The 27,782-nt window shown below is 57.0% G+C and overlaps 1 protein-coding gene across 2 annotated transcripts; it reads right to left on the reverse strand.

The window, feature by feature from the left end:
- Nucleotides 1-834: 834 nt before the first annotated feature.
- Nucleotides 835-27,779, reverse strand: P2RX3 (purinergic receptor P2X 3). 2 transcript variants are annotated; one of them, XM_084894872.1, is made up of 13 exons: nt 27,113-27,779; nt 25,567-25,777; nt 17,289-17,424; nt 16,890-16,961; nt 16,600-16,663; nt 16,015-16,108; nt 15,690-15,767; nt 15,075-15,216; nt 14,437-14,573; nt 3,209-3,302; nt 2,897-2,962; nt 2,462-2,539; nt 835-2,045 (listed from the first exon to the last, which is right to left on the reverse strand). In XM_084894872.1, exons 2-13 carry the CDS (start codon nt 25,683-25,685, stop codon nt 1,932-1,934), a joined length of 1,194 nt encoding a protein of 397 aa, XP_084750998.1. In that variant the 5' UTR covers nt 25,686-25,777; nt 27,113-27,779; the 3' UTR covers nt 835-1,931. The 2 variants fall into 2 exon arrangements, with proteins under 2 accessions (XP_084750998.1, XP_084750997.1); XM_084894871.1 differs by having other exon boundaries at nt 25,567-25,747; nt 26,950-27,779.
- Between the last annotated feature and the right edge of the window lie 3 nt (nt 27,780-27,782).

Genomic DNA, 27,782 nt, shown 5'->3' on the forward strand with positions numbered 1-27,782 from the left:
GGCCTCTGGGTGGAGAACACGATGCTGCCTTCCACTGAGGGCTGCTGGCCAGATCTCCAGACACTGCCGATCCCCAAGGCCGTCCCTGGGGAGGTGTAATCCCACCTTCCTGAGGGTGGGGCTGGGATGAGGCCGGGAGGGGGGAGGGGGAAAGGACCTTGTGTGGGAGAATCTTACCCCTTCACCCCATGGGTCATTGGGGTGGGGCCTTTGAAAGTGCCCATGGCTTGATCCTCCCAAACTACAGGATGGGATCAGAGCTGTCTCCCCCAACCCACCCTCCCCCCCTGTCCTCTGCAGTACTGAGGAGAGGCCGGCCCTCCACCTACAGTTCAGCTCCTCTCTGCTCAGCCCTCAAGGTCATGCCCACACTCCAGCTCCTCCAGAGTGGTTTGCCCTGAACTGGTGGAACATACTTCAGGGCTGCTCGCTTGCACGAACCCCTTCTATTACCCAAATGTGTATTATTTTTTTAAAAGATGCCCCAAGAGGTATATGCTTTAGGCTTCATAAAACCGAGATCTGCCCTTGAGCTCTGCATGGGAGGGGACATGGAGGCAGGGTGGACCTGGCGCCCTCTCACAGCCCTGCCAGCGCCCCGTCCTTCCTCCTTCCCTGAGTGCCAGGGCACTAACCACGAGACAGTCAAACCACGGGACAGCCATTCCCCGTCTCCCGCCTCAGTTTGCTGTTGGTAATTAGGAGAGTCAGGCGAGATGGTTTCTAAGACCCTTTAGCTTCTGGCATGAGGAGACTGACCACCTTATCAGGACCCTGTGGGGACAGGCCTGGCTGACCAGCTGCTCGCAGGGCACTGGGGTTCACGGGGGCCTTTGCACCAGCATTTTCGAGGAGGAGGCTAGCCTCTTGGAGCAGGGCCTCAGGTCCGGGAATCCCCTCCCACTGGGGCCGCCAAACCGGTTCCTGCAGTGAGGGGGCAGATGTGTGTGGGTACATCTAGGGTCCCGGAGAGAGAACAAGAATGGCCCCGGTGTGAGGACAGAGCTATGGGGTGAGGTAAGAAAAATTCACTGACAGTCAGGACTCCTGTTTCCTTCTCACCTGAGTCAGAGAAAGAGCTCCCATCAGTCTCACTGGTCTCCCCTCAAATGGGGCCCAAGTTCCTGGGGTGGGGCCAGCCTGGGGCTTACTCTTTATTTTATTTATTCTTATTGATTTCAGAAAGGAAGGGAGAGGGAGAGAGAGATAGAAACATCCATTATGAGAGAGAATCATCAATTGGCTGCCTCCTGCAGGCCCCCCGCTGGGGATCGAGCAGGCAACCTGGGCATGTGCCCTTGGCCAGAACCGAACCTGGGACCTTTCAGTCTGCAGGCTGATGCTCTATCCACTGAGCCAAACCGGGTAGGGCGGGGCTTACCCTTTATTAAGCTGAGCCTAATCTTGGTCAGGGTGGAGGAGGCTGAAGCAGCAGCGGACACCCGTGGGAGTGCCTTTTCTCTTGTGAGGTGTAGGCAATGGAGACCTGGGTTCAAATCCCAGCTCTCTCGATGCCTGGCTGTGTAACCTTGGGCAAATGATTCAGTCTCTCTGAGCCTCAGATTATCTTCAAAATGGCGAGCCTAATATCTATGTTACAGGGTTCTTCTAAGGATTAAATGAGATCGTGTGTGTGAAGTGCCGGGCACTTGGCAGGCACTCATTATTACTATTATTATCTCTATTCTTTGGAAAGGGGAAGACTCAGGTGCTGCTGCCCCGGGGGGTCCTGGGAAGCAGACAGGGGCCAGGCAAGGGGTGAAGGTGAGAGTGAAGGCTCAGTGGGGGGCACTGGGAGGCCCAGACGCCTTCCAGCTGTGGCCCCGGGGGAAGAGCAGCAGAAGGGAGAGCCCGCCCTCTCCCATCCCCCTTGCCCAGTGGGGTCCTCTGTTGGGAGGTCTGGAGCCCAGCAGTGCGTGTGGGTGGAGGCCCTAGTGGCCGATGGAGAAGGCCCCCGAGTCAGTGGACTGCTTCTCCTCTGGGGTCTGGTCGCTGGGGAACACTGGGTTGGCCGAGGCAGCGACCTTCAGCGTCGTCTCGTTCACCTGCAGGCAGAGGACTGGCATGAGGGTGCTCTGACTTTGGGCAAGGGCCCCACTGGACAGACTCAGCAGTCGAGGCGCCCAGCCTGGTCTTCGGGGAGCTACAGCGGGTCTGTGGGATCCCAGGACTCCACCCAAGCATCTCAAGGGCAGGCAGAACCCAGAGCCAGCCCATAGCAGCATTAGTCCTGCCCTAGAATGGATGGGGTGGCAACAGCGACCACCCACAGAGCCATATGGTTCTCACAGAGTCTGCTCTTGGCCAAACATCCTCTGGTGGGGAGCCCCAGTGTGCCCTGAGGCCCAGTGAACTTCCCTTCAGAAGCCCCTGGAAGGTGAGCTCTTGGGGCCGCTGAGAGTCCCTGGGGCCCAGGGGCCCTCCCTGCCCTGTCTCACTGCCTCTCCTGGGCCCCACTCACCTCCTCAAACTTCTTGGCTTTGTATTGGTCGGCCCCCTTCAGGAAGTTGAGCAGGATGATGTCACAGAGGACAGTCCCCTGGGGAAGGAAAGGAGGAGAAGCGGGCAGGCCCTGAGCTGGGGGGCACTGGGCAGGACTGGTCTGCGGGCGGGGCTGTGTCTGAGTCTCTGCCCCCCCACCTTCCTGGGGAGGCCCAGGAACCTTCTTGTGCCAGGCCAGCCTCCTGCAGATGGGAGGCTGCTGAGGAGGCAGGGAGCTCCCATGGCTGCAGGGGTTCAAGCATGGCCCAGCGGAGCAGGGAGGTGGTGCCGGAGACTAAAGCACCTGGCCAGAGGCTGAAGCGGGGCTTACCTGGGTTCAGTTCCCTGCCCACACCGGCCAGCAGGCGCCTCACCCTGACTGGCCACCAGTGAGAGCCTGCGGGGCTGAACTCACCACTCCCACAGAGGTGAAGGCGGCCACGGAGCTGATGATGGTGGGGATGATGTTGAACTTGCCCGCCTGTATGCACAAAGACCAAGGAGAGTGGGCGGAGTCCAGCAGGGCAGGGGTGGGGCCAGAGAGACCTGGGAGCAGCAGGCCCCACACCCTCATGGTGCAGGTATGGAGATGGGAGTTGAGGGTCTCAGAGCTGGTCAGCAGCAGGACCCTGGCCCTCACCCCTGCCCAGGAGCCTTCTCCGGGCCCAGGTTGGTCTGAATTTCCTTCCCCCATCCACCCACCCTCCCGCCCAGCCTGAGGACTCACGTTCCCGTACACCAGCACGTCGAAGCGGATGCCAAAGGCCTTCAGGAGCGTGCGGTACTCGCTGCCATTCTCCAGCTTGTAGTACTTGGCAAACCTGGAGGTCAGAGGCGAAGGTGGGTCCCACTGCGGGCTCCGGCCTGAACCTACGAACGGGGTCCTCTGGAGCCTACGACCGTCCTGCGCAGCCCGTACAGGTGGTTTGGTGGGACACCTGCCACGGTCCAGCCTGGGTGGTCGGCCAACCCCCTTCACAGACAGCACCTGGAAGACAGCTCCCCCGGCCCCACCCTGACCCCATGGAATCAGCATCCCGGTGGGTGGGGCTCAGGACTCTTCCTTTTAAATAATGTCCCTCCATAATTCTGATATGCGCGAATGTCTGAGAAAGGACTCCACGCTGCCTCGGTTCTACCTGCTTGGGTGACCTGGGCCCCGGCCTGCTCCCCTCTCCGCAAGTTTCTCAGCCAGCCTGGGTTCGAGGCCTGGCTCTGCCACGTAGCAACTCCCCAATCCTAAGACCCAAAGGCTTGGAGGAGAGGGGCTAGGCCCGTGGTCGGCAACCTCATTAGTCAACAGAGCCAAATATCAACAGGACGACGATTGACATTTCTTTTGAGAGCCAACTTTTTTAAACTTAAACTTCTTCGGACGCCACTTCTTCAACATAGACTCGCCCTGGCCATGGTGTTTTGTGGAAGAGCCACACTCAAGGGGCCAAAGAGCTGCAGGTGGCTCTTGAGCCACAGTTTGTCGACCATGGGTGTAGACCATCTCGTGAACAGGATCCGTTAGGGGCTGGGCGTGGCGGCAGAGAGGTCACAGACCAAGGCTACCTGGTCTGAATTCAGGTTGCTCCAGCAGGAGAAGGGGATGGACCCCAGGAAGGAAGTCGTTTCTAGAAAGACTAGGAGGCCCGAGAACACGACTCTCCCAGGAGGCCTCGAAGGAGATCTTAAGGAAGTTTGCAAAAGCAGCATCAGGCCCGGGTAGAGGACTATGGGAAGCCCTCACGTGCTCTCAGGTTGGCCTGAGGCTGGGGATGGACCATCACCACCTCCACACCCACCACGGACAGAGCACCAACAAGATGCAAACCTATGAGCATCTCCTCCTCAAGGTCAAGGAGCAGACACGGGTGCCCCAATTTATAGATGAGAAGGCTGGTGAGGGGCGACACTGACAGCTCCAAAGGCCCTGATCTTTTATTTTTATTGGTTTCAGAGAGGAAGGGAGAGAAAGAAAGCAATGATGCCTGCAACCTGGGCATGTACCCTGTTGAGGAATCAAACTGTGACCTCCTGGTTCATAGGCCAACATGCAACCACTGAGCCACACTGGCTGGGCAAAGGCCCTGCTTTTATCCTGGACCGTCCTGCCTCTGATGCCCAGGGGCAGCCCTGGTGCCAGACCTCAGAGTGCTTCTGCGCTCTGTGCCCTGTCTCCCACCGCTGGAGAATCCAGGCCTGGATGAAGGTCATGTGTGGGGAAGAGTGACCGCTATCTCAGATGTGGCAACGGAAGCCCATGGCCCTGGGCAGGGGTGGGAGGGCGAGCCGCTGAGGTCTGGGGCAGGGCGGAGGCCCGGACCGCATCCTGTCCTGAGGTCCGCATTCCTGGCCACAGGCTGCAGCCGTGAAAAACGCTCAGGCGCCGCCTGGGAGAGCAGAAAGCCGGCATCCTGGTCACCGCCTCTCGAAGCGAGGGCTGGCTAAATTTATCTGGGGAAGGAGTGTGGAGGGAACAGGGAGGAGAACCAAAGCGGGCTTGGCTTTTCTCCAGCACCTGCCTTCCAAGAGGCAGTAAGCATGATAAGATCATTATCTCACCCACCACCCACCCTCGGAGGAGGCTTGGCAGGGCACGCACGCACGGCTCTCTTCTGGGGCAGGAGGGAGCGAGCACCTCGAGCCCGGAAGGAGGGAGGAGACCAGCCGGAGGCAGGGGACCGGCTGCAGAGACAAGGACCCAGGACTCCAGACCTCTGCTCTCCAGGGGGGCTGGCCGGTGGGGGTCACACAACGTGGCCCAACCGCGGGGCAGAGACTGGCTCGGCGATCACGGGGCAGGATCACCTTCCCTCTGGGCGTGCGGCTGGACCCTGTGTTCTAGCTCCCCTGCATCTAGCTGGGGCCCCCGAGAGTTCTTGCCAAAGAACGTGAAGGGAGCTGCAGGCGTGGTCTGTGACCTCTGGGCCCAGAGGTGTCAGAGTGAACCTTCCTCATCCTCCTTTTCCTCGTGGCCAGCTAGCTGCTCAAGAGCCAGGGAGAAGTCAGGGCGCAGGGGCGACCGAGTCAATAGGTGGCAGGAGCCCAGACCCTGGAGGGCTCCTGGGCACCCCACCCCCACAGGCCCCTAGTGCACTGTGCCGGAGCACACGTTAGCACTGAGATGGGTTGTTTGTCACATGGTTAGCAATAGTTAACCTCTTGCCAACTCCTGTGGTTCTATAGCCAGGAAGCCTGAGTTAGAGGATGAGTTAAAACTGGGGAGTCATTCAAGACCGAGAGGATTCCAATGATGCTACTACGTCCTGCGAGGCTAAGAAAGTCCTCGGAGGTCTGGGTGCGGCCCCAGATTGTCTTTAACTGGCTTTTGACCCCTCGCAAGTCCCTCAGCCTCCTGGGCTTTTTCTCTCAACATGAGAAGTGAGAGTGAGGAAGACCAGACGAGACAGTGTCCAGATAGAGTAACTAAAGCAAGATCAGGTTAGTGCTTACAGCCCGTCCTAAGATCAAGATAAAGTGGACTCGTATCATCTACATTTCCCTGAACTATCACACCTCCTGCCTCCCAGCGATAACGGTATTAGCAGCAATAACAGACAACGTATATCCATTGGGTGCTTCCTATGTGCCTGGCATTGTGCTATGTGCTTCATGCCAAGTCACTAACTCAGTACTCACAGCAACACCAAGGAACTCAGCGCCGTTTTGAGTGCCATTTACAGAGGAGTCATCGGGATCAGAGAGGTTAAGCAACTTGTCTAAGGTCACCACAGCAAGAGTCAAGGGAGTGAAGCTGGGATTCAAACTCCGAAGGTCCCGTTCAACCGCCCCAGACTCTTAGCCTGCATTTCGGATGGTTCTTTTTGATGCCCGATTTCTGTTCGGTCCTGGCTCATTTCTTTTCCTTCTCTGGCTGAGGAACCCCTTCTGCACCTGCAGGGTGGGGCTCTCCACCCAGAACCCCTGGCTGGGATGGAATAGGAAGGAGGGGAGCCATGACCCCCAGATGAGGAGGACCCCCCAACGCCTCGTGTGAAAAGGGGAAAGGCTGAGCTACACCTGCCCGGGCCCAGATTTCTCCTAAATCCTCTGATTCCTGCCTCTCCAGGTTTGGCTTTCTTGGTTGAGAGACATCCCCGTTCCGCACCTTGGCGTGGAGTACAGGGCCCCTCCCCACCTGGCCCAGCCCACTCCCCCAGCCTCCTCTGCAGAATGCCCCGCTGTGCTCTCAAGCACCAGCCACACAGCCCGCCTTCCTCTCTCTCCTGCACCTGCTTCCCAGACGTGGACTTCTGGGCCTTTGCCCATGCCGTTCCCCTCAGCCCCTCTTCCACCCTGCAAGCTCCCCTTCCTCCGTCAGGACCCTGCGCAGTGACTTCTGATTCTTTCAAGTTTTAAACAGGTATTTAGAGCACAGCCACCGTATGCCAGGCACTGCGCCAGGCACTGCTGATACCCCGACAAGCTCTGCTCTCATGAGAGAGGGAGAGAAATATGAACTGCACCATCCTTAAGGAGCTCACATTGGACTTCGGCGCTGGGAGGGAGGGGAGCACCTTGCTCAGAGCACAGCCCAGGAAGACATTTGGCCTCGGCTGGTGGGTCAGGGAAGCCTTCCCGTGAAATCACTCGAAAGCTGAGGCTGGAGGGTGGAGAGTGAAACGGAAGGAAGCCCTCTCCCCTCTCCGGCGAAGGCACAGTGTTTCTGAGGAAGCAGGAAGTGCACTGCTCTGCGAGGATGGACATGCGTGGAAGAGGCAGTGTCTGGTCGCATGCCTCTTCCCAATTCCACGTGCAGCGATTTCACACGTGCAGCGATTTCACACGTGCAGCTTGAAACTGTCCACAGTGGAATGTTTATACCACAGGAATCGGCAAACGCATAAATAGATCAAAATGTTTTCTTCCTTTTGCCAGAGAGATGGTTTCCTGTTTCCCAGAACCGACGCTACCTTTCCTGTCTCTGAGAGGATCTGAGGATCTGGGTTTCTCCTACAGCCCCTCCCCTTCTCCCTGCCACACACACACACACACACACACACACACACACACCACACAGACACCAGGCTACAGTGGATAATTTGGACTTTTGACTGCAAGCCAGCTCCCACAGTCCCTCTTTGCCCAATGGCCCAGCGCAGGGAACACATGTTTTCAGAGATTCCTGACACCTCCCAGATTGGCCTCGGGGTTTCCACCCCCTGCCTCTGGCTCCCCAAACTCTCCCTGCTCTTCAGGTGCAGCTGGTCTACCCGAGTGAACGGCGGGCTGTTCTCTCCCAAATGGAAAACATCTGGATCCGGCAGCTGGCTGCCTGGAAAAGGAGGTGCTACCGGCTCCCGCCGTGGGGAACCAGCCCCATGGAGGGGGAGCCGGGGGGGGGGGGGAACGCAGGGACAGCTGCATGGGGAGCCCTTCTCCTGCTAAGCACTATGCTAGAAGCTTCCATACCCATCATTTCATTTGGGCCCCCACAACTCAGTGGGGGAGCCGGTGGCTTAGGGCTTTGAAATGAGCCAAGTCTGACCTTGGGTCCAGGTTTTGCCACTCCTTTCCGTAACCTGGGGCGAATCACGTCACCTCTGTGCCTCCGTTTCCCCAAATGTGAAAGGGAGAGGATGGCACTAGCTGGAGGGTGGATTCGGTGTGGCTGGGGTGAGGGCTTTCAGGACATTACCTAGCAGTCAGCAGGCAACAGTGAGACTTTCCAGGCCTTCGAGAAGCACAGCTGGGATCAGAACTCGGGCTCCTGGAACCCTAAGCCCCCGCTGCTTCCTGCATTGCCTGGTTCCCTCCAGCGACAGGGAACTCACCACCTGCAGTACGAGCAGCCCGCTCTCAGCTTTGGGTGGTTCCCCACGCCGAGCTGACATTTGCAGCAGGCGGCAGCCCTACGCGTTCGCTGAGCGGAGAAGGGTTTTCATCGCGATGCACAAACCCCTCGGGAACACGCAGACATCTGCTTAGAAGCGATCCCGTAGAGCGGTGGCAGCTCCTTCCCCAGGCAGGGACACGTAACTGTTACAGCGGCAGGGAAAACAGCAACACGTTTTGGAGGCTCCGGCGTGGACTTGCGAGGGAAAACTTGGGCCTGGGATCTGGGTTTCCACGTGAAGGAGGTGGTGTTCGCAGCAGAGCTCTCTGCCTGGTGGGGAATAGCTCTGCCAGCCGAAATACACGTTTACAGTTGATGTTCTGCTGATGGGAAAATGCCTCCTGGCAGACGCGTGGCGTGGGGGCTGGGCAGCATCCCCGAGCAAGCTGGGACTCCTCCTGGCAGAGAAGGGCCCAAGCCGTGTTGATTTACTCATATCCTAAGACCTAATCAACCTCCGAGATAGACATTCCAAAGGTGGTTTGTTGTGGATTCTTTTTTTAAAAAAAACACACAGATTCTTCTTCTTTTATCTTTCACAAGGCAGGGAACGGTCAATGGGAACAGGGCTGGAAGATGTCCCTGAGAGCCAGGTTTACTAGCTGTCTACTCCAGGGAGTAATATTTTTCTGGCCTCAGTTTCCTCATCTGCACAATGGGGGCAACCACACCAGTCCTAGCAGGACATTTGTGGTTGCGGCCCAGGCCCTGGAGCCAGGCCTCCGGGTTTGGATTCTGGCTCCAGCATCATTTGCTGTGTGGCCTTAGGCACATACATGAAGCCTCTAAGCTTCCGATTCCCAGCTATTAAATCCTCCCTCTTCACTCGACGAATACTCCACCAAGAGCACTTGATCTTGGGCTCCCTTGGTAAGCGCTCGGGGAGTGTTAGCCAATATTTTCTACCAATAATGTTGGTCCCTGTGAGGACTCAATAGCCATCAAGGTGATAAAGGGCTGTCTGAATTCAAGCTCATGCTAATTACTTCCGTCCCCACCCCCACTGTACCCTAAAGGAAGTGAAGAGGGGAACAGATCATGGAGAATTGAGGCAAACATGCCCCAGGCAAGAAAGAGGCCCTTTCTGGTGCTTCTGTGGTGATGAGGGAGGAGTCCGCTCTGACGCATCTCCATGGCTACCGGGAGGAGAAAGACGCAGATTGCGGAAGGGATGATCCAAGCCGAGGGCATGCTTCAATCCGGTCCCTGGCGATTGGCCTAAGAGCTCGCGGATCCGCACGTTTCCGTGTGGAAGCAGCTCAGCGGCCAAGTCTCAGCTTCGTGAAAGCTGCTGCGGGTACATTTCCAACATGGAACACGCGCCACAAACGCTTCCAGCAGGAGGAGCAGCGAGCAGCGGAGCGCCGGCAGACACCAGGGGAAGAGAGCCAAGGCGGCAGGCAGCACCTCTTAGGAGCCACGCTGTCCCAGGGACCCTCAGGAGTCCCGGGAGTCAGACATTGCTGAGCGCACCGTTCTGCTTCTCTCTCCGCATGCCAGCGGTCACTACCGGGTTTATGTCCTCAAGCTGCCCCTCAAGCTGCCTCTTTTTCTGTGTGTGTGTGTGTGTGTGTGTGTGTGTGTGTGTGTGTGAGAGAGAGAGAGAGAGAGAGAGAGAGAGAGAGTGTGTGTGTGTGTGTGTATATGTTAGTAAAATGATGGTGGGAGGTTTGCTAGAAGCAATGGCTATAGGTCAGGTTCCTGGGTCTGAGTCCTAATGAACCTCTTATGTGGGCTCTGTAGTCTTGGGCAAGTTTCAAAAATCTCTCTCTGCCTACTGAGGGGTGCAGGCCGGGTGGGTGGCAAACTGTCAAATCCTATCAAAAATAGGCTGTGAGAGGGGCCTTGACCTGAGGTCCCGGGATAGGCTGTCAAAGGTCTTCAAAGTCTCGGAATTCTATGCCGCACAAATATGCAGAGAAGGAAACAGACCACACTGTGTGGGATGTTGATTCCATGCAAGGGAGCAGCCAGAGTGAAGCCAGTTTCCAGGCCATTACTTTGTCTATCCATTTGTCTTAGGGTTCTCACCCTGAGGATGCACTTGCATCCTATCTGTAGAAATAAAGTATCTTTTAACAAAAGAAATGGCCTGCAACGTTGCTCATGGCTGTGTGTTCGTGCACTTTTCTTGGGCAATCAATGGTGCGTGCTTCTGTGCTTTCCTCGGGGCTGTAACAGAGTTAGCGGCCTCCAAAAGTTACCAAAGAGCTGTGATTTCACAGAGGAAAGTTGGTAGGCCCCGTACTGGGGACACCAGTGTTCCTCCCCTTCTTCCCCACCCTGCCCTGGGCTGCCTCGGCCTGCTGCCTGGCTGCTGGCTGCTGAGGAAGCGTGGCTGGGTCCTCGTTCTCCTCAGGCCGCGGTGTCCTATCTCTGTCTCCGGGTTCCAGTAACAGCCTCCTGCCCTCGCCCCTTCAGACCCCGGCCCCAGCACTGCAGGATCCTTTGTGGTATCCCTGCACCCTGCCCACATTTCAGCAACACTCCCTGCATTAAACTCTCCTCAAATTACCCAATTTGCATGTGCCATCTGTTTCCTGCTGGGACCCTGACTGATACAGTATTTTTAATTTGTCTTTGTACCATCTCTGCCTATACACCCACACCCACACACATCTATTCACTGACACACTCATGCACGCACGCACGCGCACACACGCATGCACACATTCAGTCACTCGCAGACACATGCCCACCCTCATCATACTCACACTCACCCACAGACACTTACCCTCACTCGCAAACTCACACGCCATACTCACACACACGGCTGTGCCAGCTCCCAGCTCTGGGGAGTGGAGTGCTCTGGTCAGCACCCTACTCTGGGGAACTGAGGGCCCCCTGTGTTGCAGGAACTACCCCTGCAAGAACACCAACACCGGGGTGACGGTCACCTTCGCACCGTTGAACTGGTGACTCTCGCCAGTTCTTATTCTCAGAAATGCTGCCCTTTGCCCACTACCAAGCCAGACGAACGCACCAACGGCACACTCTCACGGCACTTGGAAAGAGGCGTCTTAAAAATACCAAGCTAAAAAACAACAACCCACAAACAAGTGAAAGCAGCCCCCGGAGCCTTTAGCCATGCAGAATAGACGTAGGAGTGAAATAAAATCCTTCCAGCAAATTGTAAGGAGGGAGGGACAGACGGAAACCGTCAGATCCCATAAACAAAGATGAGTTTAGATGGGTGGCACCAGGGACTTTGGGTGGGAGACACATTTTGGCTCAGTACAATACTGGGAGGCGATCCGATGAGGGACAGGTCATCTTGTGACGTGGTCCCTTGCCTAGGGCTGCTTTGCAGAGAGACTGATGTAGGCGCTGGGAGTAAATGACCTCTAAGATGCACCCATGTCCTTGGGCACATCCCTCCCCCCTTTGAAGTTCCTACTTCCTCATCTGTAGAATGACCGCCTCCGTCATTCTAGGTGTCTCCGAGGGGTTTTCAACAGCTAGAGCTCCTCTAAATCTCAGATTCTGCAGGCAGAGAGCCTCCAAAAAGGGGGGGTGGGGCTTGGAAAGGAGCTGCAGAAGTAATTAGTGATGGAAATGCGAGTCTCTAGCTGCCTCTGGGTGTCTGAGTTTGCATATTAAACAAGGCTGAGTCTTGGCTGAAGGATTCCATTCCCTCCAGTGCAAAAAGGCAACAAACTGTAGGACGGGATGGTCGGACGTGGGGAAAAACCTGGCCACTGTTGGAAAGGCAGATGGGTTTGTTTGGGAGACAAAAGGCCAGGCTATGTCCTGTGGCTCGCCCCCCCGAAGCTAGCCGTTCGCCCACACGCACGTAGGCGTGTCTTTCTGAGGATTAACATGTGCCCATGTCCCTAGCCTTCCTGGTTGAGGTGGACATCATTCAAGAAAATACGTCTGCAGGCAGGCTCCCACGCTTACTGGCTCTGTGACATTGGGAAACATATTTAAGTCTGAACGCCTCCCTTTTCTCCCCTGTGCAGTGGGGGGATTATAGCGCCTCCCTGTGGGGAACAACGAAACAAAGTGCACAGACACTTTGCACTGGGTGCCCAGTATGGTGCCTGCCAAAGGGAGCTGGTGGGATTCTCAGGAGCAGCATACTTTGTACCCATCCCAGGAACTGCCCTGCGCCCACACTGACCCTGGCCGGGGCCCCTTTCTTCCGGATTCAGAAAGGAGGCCCTCTGTGGGCTCCTAGCTTAGCCTTGGTTGCCCATGTGGAGCCAGCAGCTCAAAGATTGCACGAAGGTGAGTGGGTAGACACCCAAGGGAGTGACCTCAGGGAACTTGGGCAGAGCCCTCTGCTTGCCAGGGCCGTCAGATACTCCCCACACCAGTGCTATTCCTCTGGAAAGTCCTTTAAACCACAAGGATCACATTGGGCAGCTTCGCCCCCTCATCTTCTGGCTGGAGGGCTTGGGTGTGGAGGCCACACCTCTCAGATGGTACCCCTAGCCCCCCCACCCCCCTGGGATTTATGTTCTCAGGATCCTCAGAGATTTCTGACCTGTCTCTCCAAAGACAAGCTTACCTAGGTCCAGTCTGCTTCAGGCCCTGCTGTGCCTAGGCGAGGTGTGCATGCATTTGTGTGTGTGTGTGTGTGTGTGTGTGTGTGAACCACAGCACACTGCATTGGAGACAAAGAACTCCAAACCAATTCTTTACATGAAAGACATTGCTCTAAAACTGTATGACACCACTCGCCAGGGTCTTTCTAATAGTTGTACTCTTCATAAGCTTTCCTGCCAAGTAAGATATTCGGAGGGCTGAAGAATTCCCAGTGGCCAGAGGGAAGTTATGAAGATGAAAACTTGCAGTTTAGATCATGAGGATTTTATTAATACGCTTCTATTTTAAGCTATCGTATGAAATCCTTTGTATTGATTTCAGTGCGATGTACCCGACTGAATAAATATGCCAATTTCTGCGAGGGAGCCAAACAGTATTTTTAAACTACTTTAAAATATGTGTTGTTTCCTATGATTTTTCAAAGTAGGGAGTTGATTATGAAAGCACTTTCAAATTTTTTTTCCAAATTCTTCTTTCCAGAGATTACACATGCATATGTTAAACGATTAAAGATAAAGCTTAATGGAATGGATAATGACCTTTTCGAGCTATCGATAAAGGTAAAAAAAAAAAAAGGTGAAATGATTTTTTTTTTGCTTATGTATCTCACTATATCGAGAAAAACCATGACAACAAAGGAAACTTGAGTAACCATTCTTTGAACATATAGATGTAGTATGTTCTTACAGGGATTTTCCCCCCCTGATCACTGCCTCTTTAGCTAATAAGCCTGCTTGGTGTATCACACAGCGTCCTGAGGGCCCTGCCAGAAACGCCAGGATCTTCAAAAATGAAGGGAAAAGCTGAACAGAGAGCTAACGCTTCTCAGACACTGGTGGATGGCATCCTGGATAACGATCCCATTGCCCTTTCCCGAGTGGGAGAGTAGGGGGAGGGGAGAAGGTCAAGGGCGCTTGCTCAAGAGCTTTCGGCTGCTTCCAAGCAGCTTCTCCCGGGTTCTCCCCTTTCCCTGTGTGCAAAACTGGAGGGGGAGAGGGGGGGGGGTCTCTGGTGTCTCAGGGCCTTTGGGAACATCTGTTAGATGCTGTTAGAGTCTGGCTTCAGTTCTTGTTCGAAAGGCACTGAAGAACGAATGGCCACTGTAACTGCCACGTGTGCCTCCAGTGACACTTCCTGGTTCCGGGCAGAAATACAAAATTTCCGTCTCGGAAGATGATACCAGCTATTGCCCTAGCTCTGCGGAGCAAGAACCCTTAGAGGACGCAGGCACAGAAGAAGGGATGGGGCTGCCTTGGTGAGAGAGGCCTGGGCACCTACCGGTCTCAGAGCCAGAGCGGAAAAACGGAGAATCGAACTCAGAATCACAGCACCCGACACTCCAGGAGACCTTGGCCATCTGGCTGGCCTCACCACCGCCCACCGCCCGCCCGGTACGAATCCTTGGCGTGGTCCCTCCCCAGAGCCATGATCTCACAGGACGGCCTGTCTGTCTCCGAGAGCTGCCTGTTGGGAAGTCCTGCCTCATTTTGAACAGAAACCTGACACATAGGACCTTTTCTTCCCAATACGTGCTTATTTCAGCTGCAGCTTTCAGCACAAGCCCTGGCCTCTGTTACCTGAAGTTGTAGCCTGGGGAGACGCTGCTCTTCTCAGAAACACTGTCAAGCCGGGTGAAGGAGTACTTGGGGATGCACTGCTCCCAGGCCTTGTCCAGGTCGCACACCCAGCCGATCTTGATGCCCAGGACCCCGCCCTGCAGAAAGGGGCCGGGTGTGAGCTCTCCCGCAGCCCGCGGGAGCCCGCCTCCTCCTGGTGGGAGTGGGGAGCACCACCCACAGACACGTGAGTGCTTTGCATGCCTTCTTCGGTGGAGGGCGCAGGTGGAGAGAAAGAAAAGGGAGGTGTCACTCCATGCTGCTCAGTAGGGAAGTATGTAGGTAGCTCAGGGTGAGCCCCCGAGGCGCTACATCCTGCTTTTTGGTGTCGTCAGTCCCTCACCAACAACACCTACAACACGGGAGAAAGTGGCACAGATCCAATGTTCAGTGCCCCAGGCCTCTCTGTCTGTGTGCAGGTGAGGAATGGGAAACGGGGCTTGGCGGGAAGGGTGAGGGGGCAGGACCACTCAGGACAGGTGGCGGCAGGCCTGGGATGCTCCCACCAGGTGGCGCTGCCTCGCTGCTGCTCCGCTTCCCCAGCATCCCCGCCCCACGAAGGGCCCCCACGTCCCGCGCAAGGGCGGTCCGGTCCTCACCGTGCTGGCCAGTTTGGCAAAGTCCTGCCCCGCAAACTTGACCACATCCCCCACCCGCAGGATGGGGCAGAAGGGGGCCTTGTCAGGGTGGAAGCGGCAGGTCTTCATGTCGGCGGCGGTCAGGTTGGGAAGGAGGTTCCCCCTGGGAAGGGAGGAGGGAAGGAGAGGGGCCAGGCTCAGGGTCAAGGTGGAGACAGGCCTTCCCCCCACAAGGTTCTGTCCAGCCTTCCCGGGCCTCAGGGCCCTGCTGCGTGCCCGGGCAGGGGACCTCACCTCTGTCCCTGCATCCTTCTCCTGCCCCCCTCTGTTCCGTCCCATCCCAGGGTCGTAAGGACTCATGTCTAATGTCCTCCTCCCAGGCGGGGCGGGGCGGGGCGGGGGAGGGGGCGAGAGGAGGTGGCTGGCAGAGACACTGGCCCGAGTCCACCTGATACTCAGTGGCCAGGGCTGGCGGGGAGCCCTGGCTGGGAGACGGGGATCAGGAGCCCCCAGGAGATTGGGAGATGGCGGGGAGGGAGGAGTGGGGATAACCCCGTGCTGACCGGCATCTCCCGCCCTCTAAGAACGAGGGGTGGGCGCGCTGCCTCCTGGCTTCAGGGAGGAGCAAGGACTCACTTCTCAAAGTTGAAGAGAGGGAAGCGGATGCTGTTCTTGATGAAGATGGTGAAGTTCTCAGCTTCCATCATGACAGGCCTGTGTGGGCACAGAAGGAGGGGGCAGGGGAGCCGGGAGCCCTCACCTGGGGGACATTGCCCAGCGGGCATGTGGCCGGGGCCTCTCCGGGCCTGAGAGCCGGAGGACGGGAGGGTGGCCGGTGAGCGGAGCTGGGAGGAAGCTGGACACTACAGGAGGGTGGGTGCCCACCAGACGCCCTGCCGGCTCAGGGGTGCCGGTCCCCCCCCCAACAGGGGCACCGGGGAGCCTGGGCGGGGGCCCTCACCTTTCCACCGTGTCCACCTCGGCAGGGCACCAGCCCTGGATCTCGCAGGTGCGGAGCTCGGAGCTGTAGTTCACGCAGCGGCCGGTGAGGATCCCTGGGAGGGCGGGCACAGGGCTGTGTGCGCGTCTGGCCCTTTGCCATGCCCTTCCCCCACCCCACCCCTCCTCACCGGAGACGCCCCCCCAATATACACACGTGCAGGGGCCCTGCAGGTGGACAGAAGGGACATGGAGGGCAAGGGAGGTCCCCGAGACACGTTGGCCCCGCAGAGCTCTCCCCAGCCCTAGGCCAGCCTCGGGAGCTGGCCCCTCCTCTCACAGGTCCCCGGCCCCCCGTCCCAGCAGGCTCCTCCTGACTCCGAGGCTTTGCTGACCGTTCCTTCTGCCTAGAATGCCCCCTTCCAAGCCCCTCTGTCCTGCCACGTCCTTCCATCCCACAGGGCCCATCTCTCTCCTTCCCCTGGCTCCTCCTGGACATCACTCACCACCTCATGGCACGGCTGTCACCCCTACCCCTGGCCTGCCCCCCCCCGGGGTCCCACTCCCACCTGGAGTCATGAGGGGGTGGGAAAGGGACTCCACTCACCCCCACTCGGGAAGCGCTCAGGCCTGCACTGGCTGTCGGACACACAGCGGTACTTGTCCTCGCTCTGTGGGGAGACGGGTCCACGGGTGGGTGAGGGGCCCTGGGCCAGCCTGGGTGAGCCCCTGGGCACCCACGGCCTCCCCACAGCCGGGGGCCTCGAGGGCGTGGAGGTCGGTCCCAGGACCAGGCTCCCAGGCAGGACCTAGGACCTCTGCATACCCCCACGCCCCTCCCTGCCACCTCATCTTCTTCCCTGACCAGCTTCCCCCAGCCTCCCTCCCCCGCCTCACCTCGGGGCAGAACCCTTGCATCTGGTTTTCCGTGACGATCATCTTGGTGATGATGACAAAGACGGAGGTGCCCTTGGGAGAAGAATGGGGAGGGAAAGGCAACGGTGCGGTCTCGCTGAGAGACTTGGCCAAGGGCACAGGTCAATCCAGGCAAACGTGGGCTCCACGCCAAGGCTCCTCCAACCAGCCCCTGGCCCCTCACGCTCCCTCTGGGTGTCGTCCTGATCACAGGACAGGCTGTGGCAGAGCAAGAGGGTGCCCAGTGCCGACTCAGGAGGGTACACCCCCCCCCCCCCCCCACAGCCACCGCTCTGGGCCACGTGTGCACGGGTTCTCCCCGCCAACCTGCCCGGCTCTGGGTGTCGACACAGCCACCTGCCTGCCGTAGGCGGACCGTACCTGGGGTGGTGTCACATAGTCAGACACATCCATGACTCTGTTGGCGTAGCGTCCGAAGCCCTTCACCTTGGTTACCACCGAGGACTCAATGGACGTGTCCCGAACCTGGTACGCCTTCTCGTGCAGGAAAACCCACCTGGGCAGGGAGCGGGATGGAGAGCAAGAGAGCAGGGCCCGTCAGACAGAGGCCCGAGGGGTCGCCTTCCTGCCGACACGGGCCACAGGGGCCTGGTAGGGGAGGCCTGTGTGTGTGTGTGTGTGTGTGTGTGAGAGAGAGAGAGGCCTGGGGGGCTTCACAGTGAACCCCAACTTGGGTTAGATCACTGTTCTTCATCCTTCCCCCATTTCCTGCTGAAGGAGCATTTTTAGACTTTCCCCCCTAATTGTCCTCCCTCCATGAAATTTTAATACTATCCGCATCCATTTACATACGATACGTCCATTTGCACTTTACATATGAAAAGAGACATTTTTTTTTTTTGTTCTTCAGACACCAATTCTGAACCCTTGAGGGTGACATCACCCCGCTGAGAACGCATTATGGTTCCTGCAGGTGACAGAGGCCTCCTCCCTGGCAGGAATCCGGGGGGCAGAAGGCGCGGGGCTCCTCGCCTCCGACTCCGCATCGAGGCTTTGTGCGTGGCTGTGTCCCAAGCGCCCTCACACAGCAGGTGTCAACGAACAGGCCGGTGAAGATGCGCGGGGACCTGGGCACCTGCCGGAGTCTCCATCTGTGCGAGCCTCAGGTGCGGAGGAGGGCGGGGCCGCGGCGGAGCCTCTACTGGCAGGTGGATGGAGTTGGGCTGGGAGGGAGGTGCCTCTAGTAGTATTCCTTGGACTGTGCTGCCACCTAGTGGACATGTACCTGCATTGGCTTCTTCCTGCTGCACCTGTCTCCTCGGACTCCTGCAGCAAGAAGGGCCTGCAGACCACGCTTCCTCCTGCGTTCCTGTGAGGTGCCCGCCTTTCCGTTAGAAACCACCCACCACTGCCCGCAAGGCTCCAGCCACCCGGCCTCACTGACCCTCTTCCAGCAGGAGGCGCAGTACCACCTGTCCCCGAGGACACACTGCGAGGCAGAGGCTGTTGCTGGGCCCATGGCACAGGTGAGAAAACCTCATCCAATGTGCCTGGAAAACGCCGCACACGCTCAGTTTTGGAGAAACGTGGGGACTTCTTTTTTCGTTTTGTTTTTAATATGTTTTATTGATTTTCCACAGAGAGGAAGGGAGAGGGATAGAGAGCTAGAAATGTCGACGAGAGAGAAACATTGACCAGCTGCCTCCTGCACCCCCCCCCCCCCCCCACTGGGGATGTGCCCGCAACCAATGCACATGCCCCTGACCGGAATCGAACCAGGGACTTTTCAGTCTGCAGGCCGACGCTCTATCCACTGAGCCAAACCGGTTTCAGCAGTGGGGACGTCTTGTGGAATCCAGGGGTGTGCTTGTGGGAGCGCTGGATTAGGGTCATTTCTGGCATGCTCACCGGGAGGGTGGGGTGGGAACGAGATGAGAATGAGCGGAAGGAGCAGGAGGCGGTGTAGGGCAGAGAAGACAAATCTGGGGGCCGGGAGGCTGCCCAGGGCAGCGCGTGGGAGACCCGAGAACTTTACAACAAGGGGTTAGGACTTCAAGCCCAGGAGCTGTCTCACCCCGAGAGTGGGCTGCGCTGGGGGCTGCGCTGGGAGGCAGTGAGCACCACAGGCCCGGGAAGTCTCACCAGGAATCCGGATGCCCACCTCCCGGGAAGGGGTTGGCTTGCTGGCCTCTGGAATGCCCCCATGCTGGAAGACACCAGGGGCTGCAGCTCCCGGGCCATGCTGGGGTCGGTCACTTGTGGGATGGGCACCTGCCCATCATGCCTATTTGAACACGGGCTGCTGTTTGCAAGTGGCTGCTTGCTCGGGTTTTGGGGAGAGGGTTCAGAGGAACCCACCTGCCAGGCCTCTGTCATTGGCCTGAGTCCTGTGCGCCATCTTGAGTGGGAGAGGAAGGCGGCGGGGTGGTGGTGGTGGTGGTGGTGTTGGGGGCGCCCAACCTGCCACCTGTCTCATGGTCTCGGCCTCACAGCGGCCGCATCTGGAGGAAGAGCCGTCCGCTTGCTTGTAAGACGCTGTGTGAGCACCGCGCCCTGCGGAAGTCCAGGGAGCCGGGGGCTGAGCTTCCTTGGCGCTTTCATCTTTTTCCTCTTGGAAGGGAAGTGGGTGCTCATCAAGATCTCACAAGGGAGCATGGCTCATGGAGAAGTCAGAGGGAAGGGAGCACCTTCCAGAAACCTGTCCAAGGCGAGCATCCTTGCTCCGGCGGGGGGCGCTGGGGAGCAGAGGGCAAGGTGGCAGCCCAGCTCTCTGCTCCCAGCCCGCAGCGGATGTACTGCGGTGCGCTCACCCTCCGGAGCCTCCGTGGTTGGCCACTGGATGGAGGCGTCGCTGAGCGCTGATCTAGGGCAGTGGTCGGCAAACTCATCAGTCAACAGAGCCAAATATCAACAGGACAACGACTGACATTTCTTTTGAGAACTTAAACTTCTTCTAATGCCACTTCTTCAAAAATAGACTCGCCCAGGCGATGGTATTTTGTGGAAGAGCCACACTCAAGGGGCCAAAGAGCCGCGGGTGGCTCGTGAGCCGCAGTTTGCTGACCACGGAGCTAGTGAAATGGTTTCCTGACGCACACACACCTTGCCTTCCATCCCCTTTGTTCACGTTTGGGAACATTTGCCTACCAGAAGCAGAGTTCAGAGGGTCCACAGCACGCACACACACACACACACACACACACACATGGAACGGCCAGACTATGGTGATCTCAGAACTCGTAATAATCCGGCCACTCCGTGTAGCCTGACCACAGAGTTGGGATTTTTAAAACAAGACTTTTCCATGTGTAAGAACTGCCTTGTGGGTCATTAGAAAGAAGCAGAGGACTTACTAGCCAGAGGCTGGGGGGCGGGGGGCGGCACTATCTCCTGGTCTCTTGACATGTCAAGATTTGCCAGCTTTCCCTTGTACATACGTACACTGAGTGGCCGGATTATTACGCGTTCAGAGATCATCACCATCTGGCCATTCGGTGTGATCAGCCCAGCATGCTAAGTGCCGTCGTGTGAAGGACTCAGGAAGTCCTTACCACCAGCCCACCACACGGCGTCCTTGTTACCATCACGCCACAAAAAGGAAGCCTGTATGTGGGTTCCATCCCCGGCGGACTGGCCGCAATGGCCTCGCCACAGGGCCTCCAGCTGTGTCCAGGGTCAGGACCTGGCCGCAGTGGGCCCCAAACTGGGTCCTGGTCCTCCTCCAGGGAAAGCATCTCCCAGCGCGGGCCGTCTCCAGAGGCCGGGAGGAGCCATTAACCAGCCTCTCTCCTTCCCCCCCCTTCCCCTCCTTCTCCAGCGCCTTCTGGGGCCCAGTGGGGAGGAGCGGCCGCAGCAGATTCCTCTCTGCGAGTTAAATAACAGGCAGAAGGATCTCAGGGGCCCTCTGGGGCCTGCGCGTCAGCGGGGTGCTGGAGATGCGGGGATGCTTCATTTCCAGAACGGAGGGCGGCGTGGGTCCCTGGAGGCCAGGGCTCAGGCGATGGGGCAGGACCGAGCCTTTCGTTCCTGGCATTGACTCCGCGGCTCTGACTTATTTTTTCCTTGTGTTCCTGGTTTATTATTTATAGAGTGGAAGGCGGGTGGCAGCTCCTTGGCAGGTGGGGTGTGCAGGGAGGAGGCCAGGGAGCGGGTGTGAGGAGGGTGTGCTGTGTTGTGGGGGAGAAAGGGGGTCTCTCCGGGAGGGAAAGGGGGAGGCGTGATGGGGTGGTCTATGCGGTGATGACAGTTACCATCTATTACGGAGTCACCCAATGCAGGCAACGAACGGACACGTGCTACCTCCCCTCACCATCACTCCCCGGGAGAGGCATTTCTAAGCCCATTTTCCAGATCCAGCCACTGAGACTTGGAGGCGTGAAGTGACCTGTCCGGACCCCACCTCCGGTGTCCGAGGGAGGCTTCTGAGCAGGTGTTTCAGGTCCCCCAGTCTCCCCACCATAGGGCTGCGGTGAGGGGAGAGGGAACACATGGAACTACTGCTCTCTCTAAACCTGAAAGAGGGCGTTCCAGCTCTAACTGGTTTGGCTCAGTGGATAGAGCGTCGGCCTACGGACTGAAGGGTCCCAGGTTCGGTTCCGGGCAAAGGCATGTACCTTGGTTGCAGGCACATCCCCAGTAGGGGGTGTGCAGGAGGCAGCTGACCGATGTTTCTAACTCTCTATCCCTTTGCCTTCTTCTCTGAAAAAAAAATCAATAAAATGTATTTTAAAAAAGAGGGGGTTCCCACAGGTCTTCCTGCCATATTGTCACCTCGTGCCTCAACGAGGAGCCTCAGGGTTCTTCTTTGGGAAAGAGGATGGGGTGGGGGCCGAGGAGGTGGAATTCCAGCCCTTTTTTTTTTAATTTAAAAAAGCAGGTAAGGATTTATTGATAAACTGGCCAGGACGGCCACGGGAGCACCACACGCAGGTGGGCCCCACACGACTGCCCCAGCCCTATTTTGAACTAGAGCGCCTCCCCATGGGAACTGCCTTATGTGTTGTGCTTCTACATAAGATCTGAAATGAGGCAGACTCTTCATTTGAAATGGAGCAGAGAGGCTGGCTGTGCAAATATTGAGCTTGTGGATCAGGCCTTGCAGGGGTCGGGGGTTGGGGTGAGGGGGAAGAGGAACAGGAGAGGGAGAACAGGCCTGTGATGGGGCCAAGGCACCATCAGCCACCACAGGTCCTTCCGATGGCCATGGCGGAAGCATCGAAGGGCTGGGATCCCCCTCAGCGCTCGTTTGCAAAAACCAACTTCAGGCTGGACACTGGCCAGTGTTAACTCAGGCCCCAGGTATCCCCTGTTCCCTCCTCAGGTCTTCATGGGATCCAGAAAAGAGATGCGCTCTTAGGAAGTCCCACCCCATAGAGGAGACTGGGTTACCGCCGCCCCCCCCCCCCCCCCCCCCCGGGCCCAGGAAGGACAGTGGGAGAAACAACAGGCAGGTCCTGGCCTCTCTGTGCACCTGGGGCTGGTAAAGAAACCTGCAGTGAAGTGGTGTCAATCACAGACAGAGGCTGGGGCAGGGGTGGGAGCACGTGTGGAGACAATAGGAGGTGTGTGGCTGTGGGTGCTTAAGAGAAATGGTTGGCTCACAGCACACATGTCCAAGGTGAGGTTGTGCATCTGGTCTACCCCCGACGGGCATACAGTGGAAGAAGCGAGTATTAAGCATTAACATCACAGCATTACAAATCCTTTCAAATTCTATTGGGCCCAAGTCACAGTCATCTCTCTCCATTGCCCCCCTGTTAACACATTTTCCGGCATCCACTCCAATCCCTCACATCAGCCGCCAGAGTGGTCTTCTCAATGCATATTTCATCATGTCTGTCTGTTGCTCTCAATCTCTCTCAATCACACACACACACACACACACACACACACACACACACACGCTAGAGTGTTTCAGTAGCTTCCCTTCCATTCCTCTACTGTAAAAAGGGAAGACCGGAGCTGTCCGAGGCCTGGAGTCCACCTGGGATCCTGCCCCCTCCTTACACTCCCCTCCCGCTCCAGCCATAGAGACCTTTTCTTCTCCCCATTGGCCAGGCCCGTTCCCTTGGCGGAGCTGGGCTTCTCTGCCTTGAACTCTCTCCCTTCCCTGGGTTGCTCCAACGGGTCCTGCAGGTCTGGCTTGAATGACGCATGTGCAGAAATCCTTCCTTAGCTTCCTGACCAAGGCCAATGCCGCTGTCCTAGCACTCCGTGTCTCTTCTTTGAACCCTGGACCCCAGTTGAAATTTTATATTTGTTTGCAGAGATTATCTGATTAATGCCCATCTCTTGCAAACCAACCTCAGGCAGGGCACTGGCCAGCGTTTATGGGAACTCAGGCCACAGGCATCTCCTATTCCCTCCTCCATGAGGGTGAGGTCCGGGTCTGTGTTTGCCCGCTGTTCCAGCCTCGGTGCACAGTGCCTGGCCCAAAGAGACACTCCACCACTTTGTGCTAAATTAATGGAATCAGGAAGTCCTAATGGTGCATGGGCTCACGTGCACAGAGATGGGGCCCAGGCGGGGATTTGGTGGAGGGGGGGGCGCGGTGAGGGGAGAGCTGGGCTGCAGAGTGCACCCGACGAAGATGCAAATGGAAGGAGCTGCTCTGGGGGGAGCTGTCATGCTGGGAGATGAATGGGGTTGGATACCAAGGCGCCATCTCGTGCTGGCACCAACAGGCCAGGCTCCAGCACCAGGGGATAGTCGGAGCATCAGAATGAACCATGATGAGGGACAGACGGAGGGCCGTGGGGTGCTGAGTAGGTAGGTCCAGGAGCTGGCTGCCTCTACCCACCATCTTCTGGAGCCAACAGAGCGGGGCCAGGCCGGGAATATGCTGAGGCAGCTTTAGGCGCCCGCCTGGACCCACATACCATCCTCTGGCTACGTGTAAACCACATGTGTCAAACACAAGGCCCGCGGGCCAAATCCAGCCTGCCAGGCCTTGCAATGTGGCCCGCACCTCGCTGTCATCACTGCACTCCGCTGTCAGTTTATGACATTGTCAGTTTATGACTGTTCAGTAAACCATTCGGCCCGCGATTTAGGCTGGATTTTAGATTTTGGCCCCTTCTCTGATTGAGTTCGACACCCCTAGTGTAAACAGTCACAGCATCACGCACGCGTGCACGGACCTTTCGGAACCAACTTAGAGCCAGGCTCCGGAGATGCTGACGTGAAACATTTGCAAACTTCTCACAGAACCTCAAACTTGGAAGGGAGCATCAAGGCCTCTCAATCTGACCCCAGGGCTTGAGTCCCTTCTCTGGTGTCCCTGTGAGCTGCCTCGTCTACAACGTCTGCATGACTGGAGCTTCCCGGCTCTAACCAAGCCCACGGAGCCCAAGTCCCTTCATCCCTGTCTTCCCACCCGTCTACGCACACCCTTCCACGGCTGCGACCGACAGCAAGGAGGCCTCTCACCCGCAGCTCCAGCCGCACGCCCCCAGGATGTCTCCTTGAATGGACTCAGGGCAGCCGTCAGTGGCTTGCTGTCTCTCACCCACAGACCCATTGTCTCAAAGAACAGCATGAGCTAGAGACCTGCCCACCAGGAAAGTAAGCCCTCAGAGTTTTTATCTGTATTTCCTGGGGCCCGCCAGTGTGTGTGTGTGTGAAGGAGCATGAGACATGTTTCTTCTCTGGCCATCCTGTGCTCCTTGGCCTTTTGTGCATGTGTGTGTGTGTGTGTATGTGTGTGTATGTATGTGTGTGTGCATGTGTATGTCTCTGTGTGAGTGTGACTCTATGTGTCTGTGTGAGTGTGTATGGCTGAGTGTGTGAGTATGCATCTCTCTGTGTGTGTATGAGTGTGTATGTCCGTGTGTCTGCCTCTGTGTCTGTGCGTGGGTAGGTCTGGGTGTGTGTGAATTGGGGTGGTCCCTAAAGAAGTGGGAGCTGAGCCGGAGGTTTAGACCTCGCTGGCTCTTAAGTATCTCCCAGGATGGGTTATACAGTACAAAGTCAGATAGAAGCAGGGAATTTACAGTTTCTGACAAAGTGGAGTATTTCTGGCTTCGTGAAGAGGGACACTACATCATATTCAGAAAAGTCACTTTTCTCCTAAATAAAAACTCTTCCCTGGAATGTTATTGGTGCATCTCCTCCCCCTCTCCTAAGGGAAAGATCCCGCTGCTTTGTCTGATCCTTCAAGAGCAAGGGTTTGTTTCCCCCTTTTCTACCTCCTCTCCCCCTCCCATGCCAGGAGGGGGCCCCTCACTCTAAAGCGAACGCAGTTCTCTCCTTCCCACTTCGAAACTACGCTGTCACCATCTCCCTTGTTTCAGTATCTTCTGTCCCCCTATTCTTCATGAGGCCCCAAAGAGTTGACTGAGGTCAGTGGGCAGATGTGTCAGGGGGTCTGGTCTGCCTGTTCTCTGGTTGACGGTGGGGATGAGAGAAGGGAAAGAGGAGATGGTCCCCTGGGACCTCTCCTGGTGGAGGGTGGTGCCGGGCAAGGGCTCCCCTTGGGGTGGGTGCCCACAGACCACTCTCTACCTGTGGGGATTTACTGGGGGGAGAACTCATCTTGGGACCAGATCCCCGATGCGGGCAGAGGCCGGTCCTTGAGACACACCTCCACCAGGCTGTTTCCCCAGGAGAGGAGACGCGGAGGAAGCTGGACAACACCACGGAGGGGAGGAAGGGGCCAGTCCCCCCCCCCCCTCCTGGCACCGAAGAGCCTCAGACTCACCCCACAAAGTAGGAGATGATGAGAAGCTGGACCGCCCGGTTGATGATCCCAATGGTCCAGCTCTTCACAACCACAGACTTGGTGGTCTCGTAGGTGAAGAAATCTGACATGCAGTTCATCCTGAGAGAGTGCTCATGGGCCGCCCAGAGGGACCCAGAGGTGGCTTCGGGAGGCAGAGGTCCTGAGACCAGGAGACCGGGATGAAGGAGGCCTGGAGGGCAGTTTAGAGGGGCTTTGTGGAATGGGGAGCCTGCTCCTTTAAGTCAGGCAACCCTAGCCCAGAGCCCAGGCTCTCTCTGCTCTTGACACTCTGGGCTGCCAAGAGTCCAAGGCCAGGGCGGGGGACCCCTTTTTGTTCGCCTCCACTCCACTCCCCTGTGATGTCAGCAGGGGTGGGGTCTCCAATCCCCGGCTCCTGATTGCCTGCGATCCAGCTGGCGAGGGCCCGCTGGGACTTATGCTTTATCTGCACTCTGGCTACCGTTTCTGTTCTGTTCTCTCTGCTGCATCCTCAGCCCAGCTCACCAGCTGCTTTCTGCTCTCCTGAAAGCCCCTCACAATGCCCCACCCCCAGGCACCTAATAGCCTCCCTCGATGAGTACCCTCTTCACGCCAGTTTTCCCAAGCCACTCAGTTCTGCAGCCAGCCCCCTCCCCCTTCCATAGCTGCCTCTAATAGAATGGGTCAGGGGAGGGGTCTCAAACAGCTCTCTTGTTCTCCCGGGAGGGAGTGAGTAAGAAATCACAGCTCGCATTTCTAATTCCAGTTGGCAGTGGCTGAAGCTCTACCTGTAGAATAGCATTATCAAGTGGTTTCTTTGTTGTTGTTGTTTTTATGTTTTTATTTCCCTGTCGGTTTACTTATCTGAATCGTTTGTTAGATTGTATGCTCCTGGAAGCCTGGGGCTGCTTCCATCTTGTTCACTAGTTTCCTTAAATCCAAGAACTCTGTTAGCGCTCAATATGTATTGATTGATTGATTGATTGATTTATAAATATATTTTTATTGATTTCAGAGAGGAAGAGAGAGGGTAGAGATAGAAATATAAATGATGAGATTTAAAAATATATATTTTTATTGTTTTTAGAGAGGGAGAGGGAGAGAGAAACATCAATGATGAGAATCATTGATTGGGTGCCTCCTGCATGTCCCCTACCGGGGATAGAGCCTGCAATCCGGGCATGTGGCCTTGACTGGAACCCAACCTGGGACCTTTCAGTGGACTCTATCCACTGAGCCAAACCAGCTAGAGCTCAGCATGTATTTATTGAACCCAGTTGAACAATGTTGCTAGTGCTGCAAAGGCCATTACCCAGAAGGCAATGCCACGAGTTCAGGGAGCAATGGTGCGTACCCTCGGGTTGAGACAACAAGCTGGCCTACCTGCTTTAAGACAGATTGTCAGAGAAAACTTGAGTTTGAATATTCTGTCCCCTGTCTTCACGCAGGACACATTACCAATCATCCTGGATGCAGTCATGTGCTTATGACAGGAGAGAACTGGACTGGGTTTCGGGTCTAGTCTCTGGTTTTACTCCCAACTCACCGAGACCCTGGCCCCACTCCTCTTTGGGCCTCAGTCTCCCCACTGGCAAAAGGAGGCTGGCATAGACAAACTCAAACGTGTCTTCCAGGTTCTGGCCCCCTTTGAGTTTCAAGATGCATCCTGAGGGCTACGGTTTCCGCACTCTCAGGCTGATGCGGTTTCAAATTCGTTTTGGCTCCGAGGTGAATCTGACGCCAGCACTTGAACTTGACACCAGCCTCTTCCGGGCGATCCATACATTGTGGTTAGAGACGTGAGGTTTTTTGGGCGCAGACACGGTGAACTCATCTCCAAAAGGATCCAGTCCCATGTGACCCAGGGCTGTCACGCCCGCTGACACCAACCCCCGCATTCTCCTCGCAGCCAGCGGGAGGGGTCCTTTCCTTCCACCGCCCTAAGCAGTTCTCTTCTGGTCCCACAGACTTCTCCCCACTCCGCAGAAACCACTTACTGTGCAGAAGAGAGGGACCCATATCCCTCTCACACACGCATCTGTGCTAAGTCCGCTGAAGGAAGCCTACACATTTTCTCTTTAGAACCCAGTCCTTCCCCAAGGCGGTGCCTGTCATTGTCAAGGCGGCCCTAAGCGCGGTCCCGCTCACTCGTCGGACGCCACGCGGACGGACGGGACTTCCTCGCCGCCGGGATGCGCTCGGGTCCTCCAGGTCCG

This window comes from Pipistrellus hanaki (assembly GCF_964339955.1).
Source record: "Pipistrellus hanaki genome assembly, chromosome: 9".
NCBI lineage: Eukaryota > Metazoa > Chordata > Mammalia > Chiroptera > Vespertilionidae > Pipistrellus > Pipistrellus hanaki.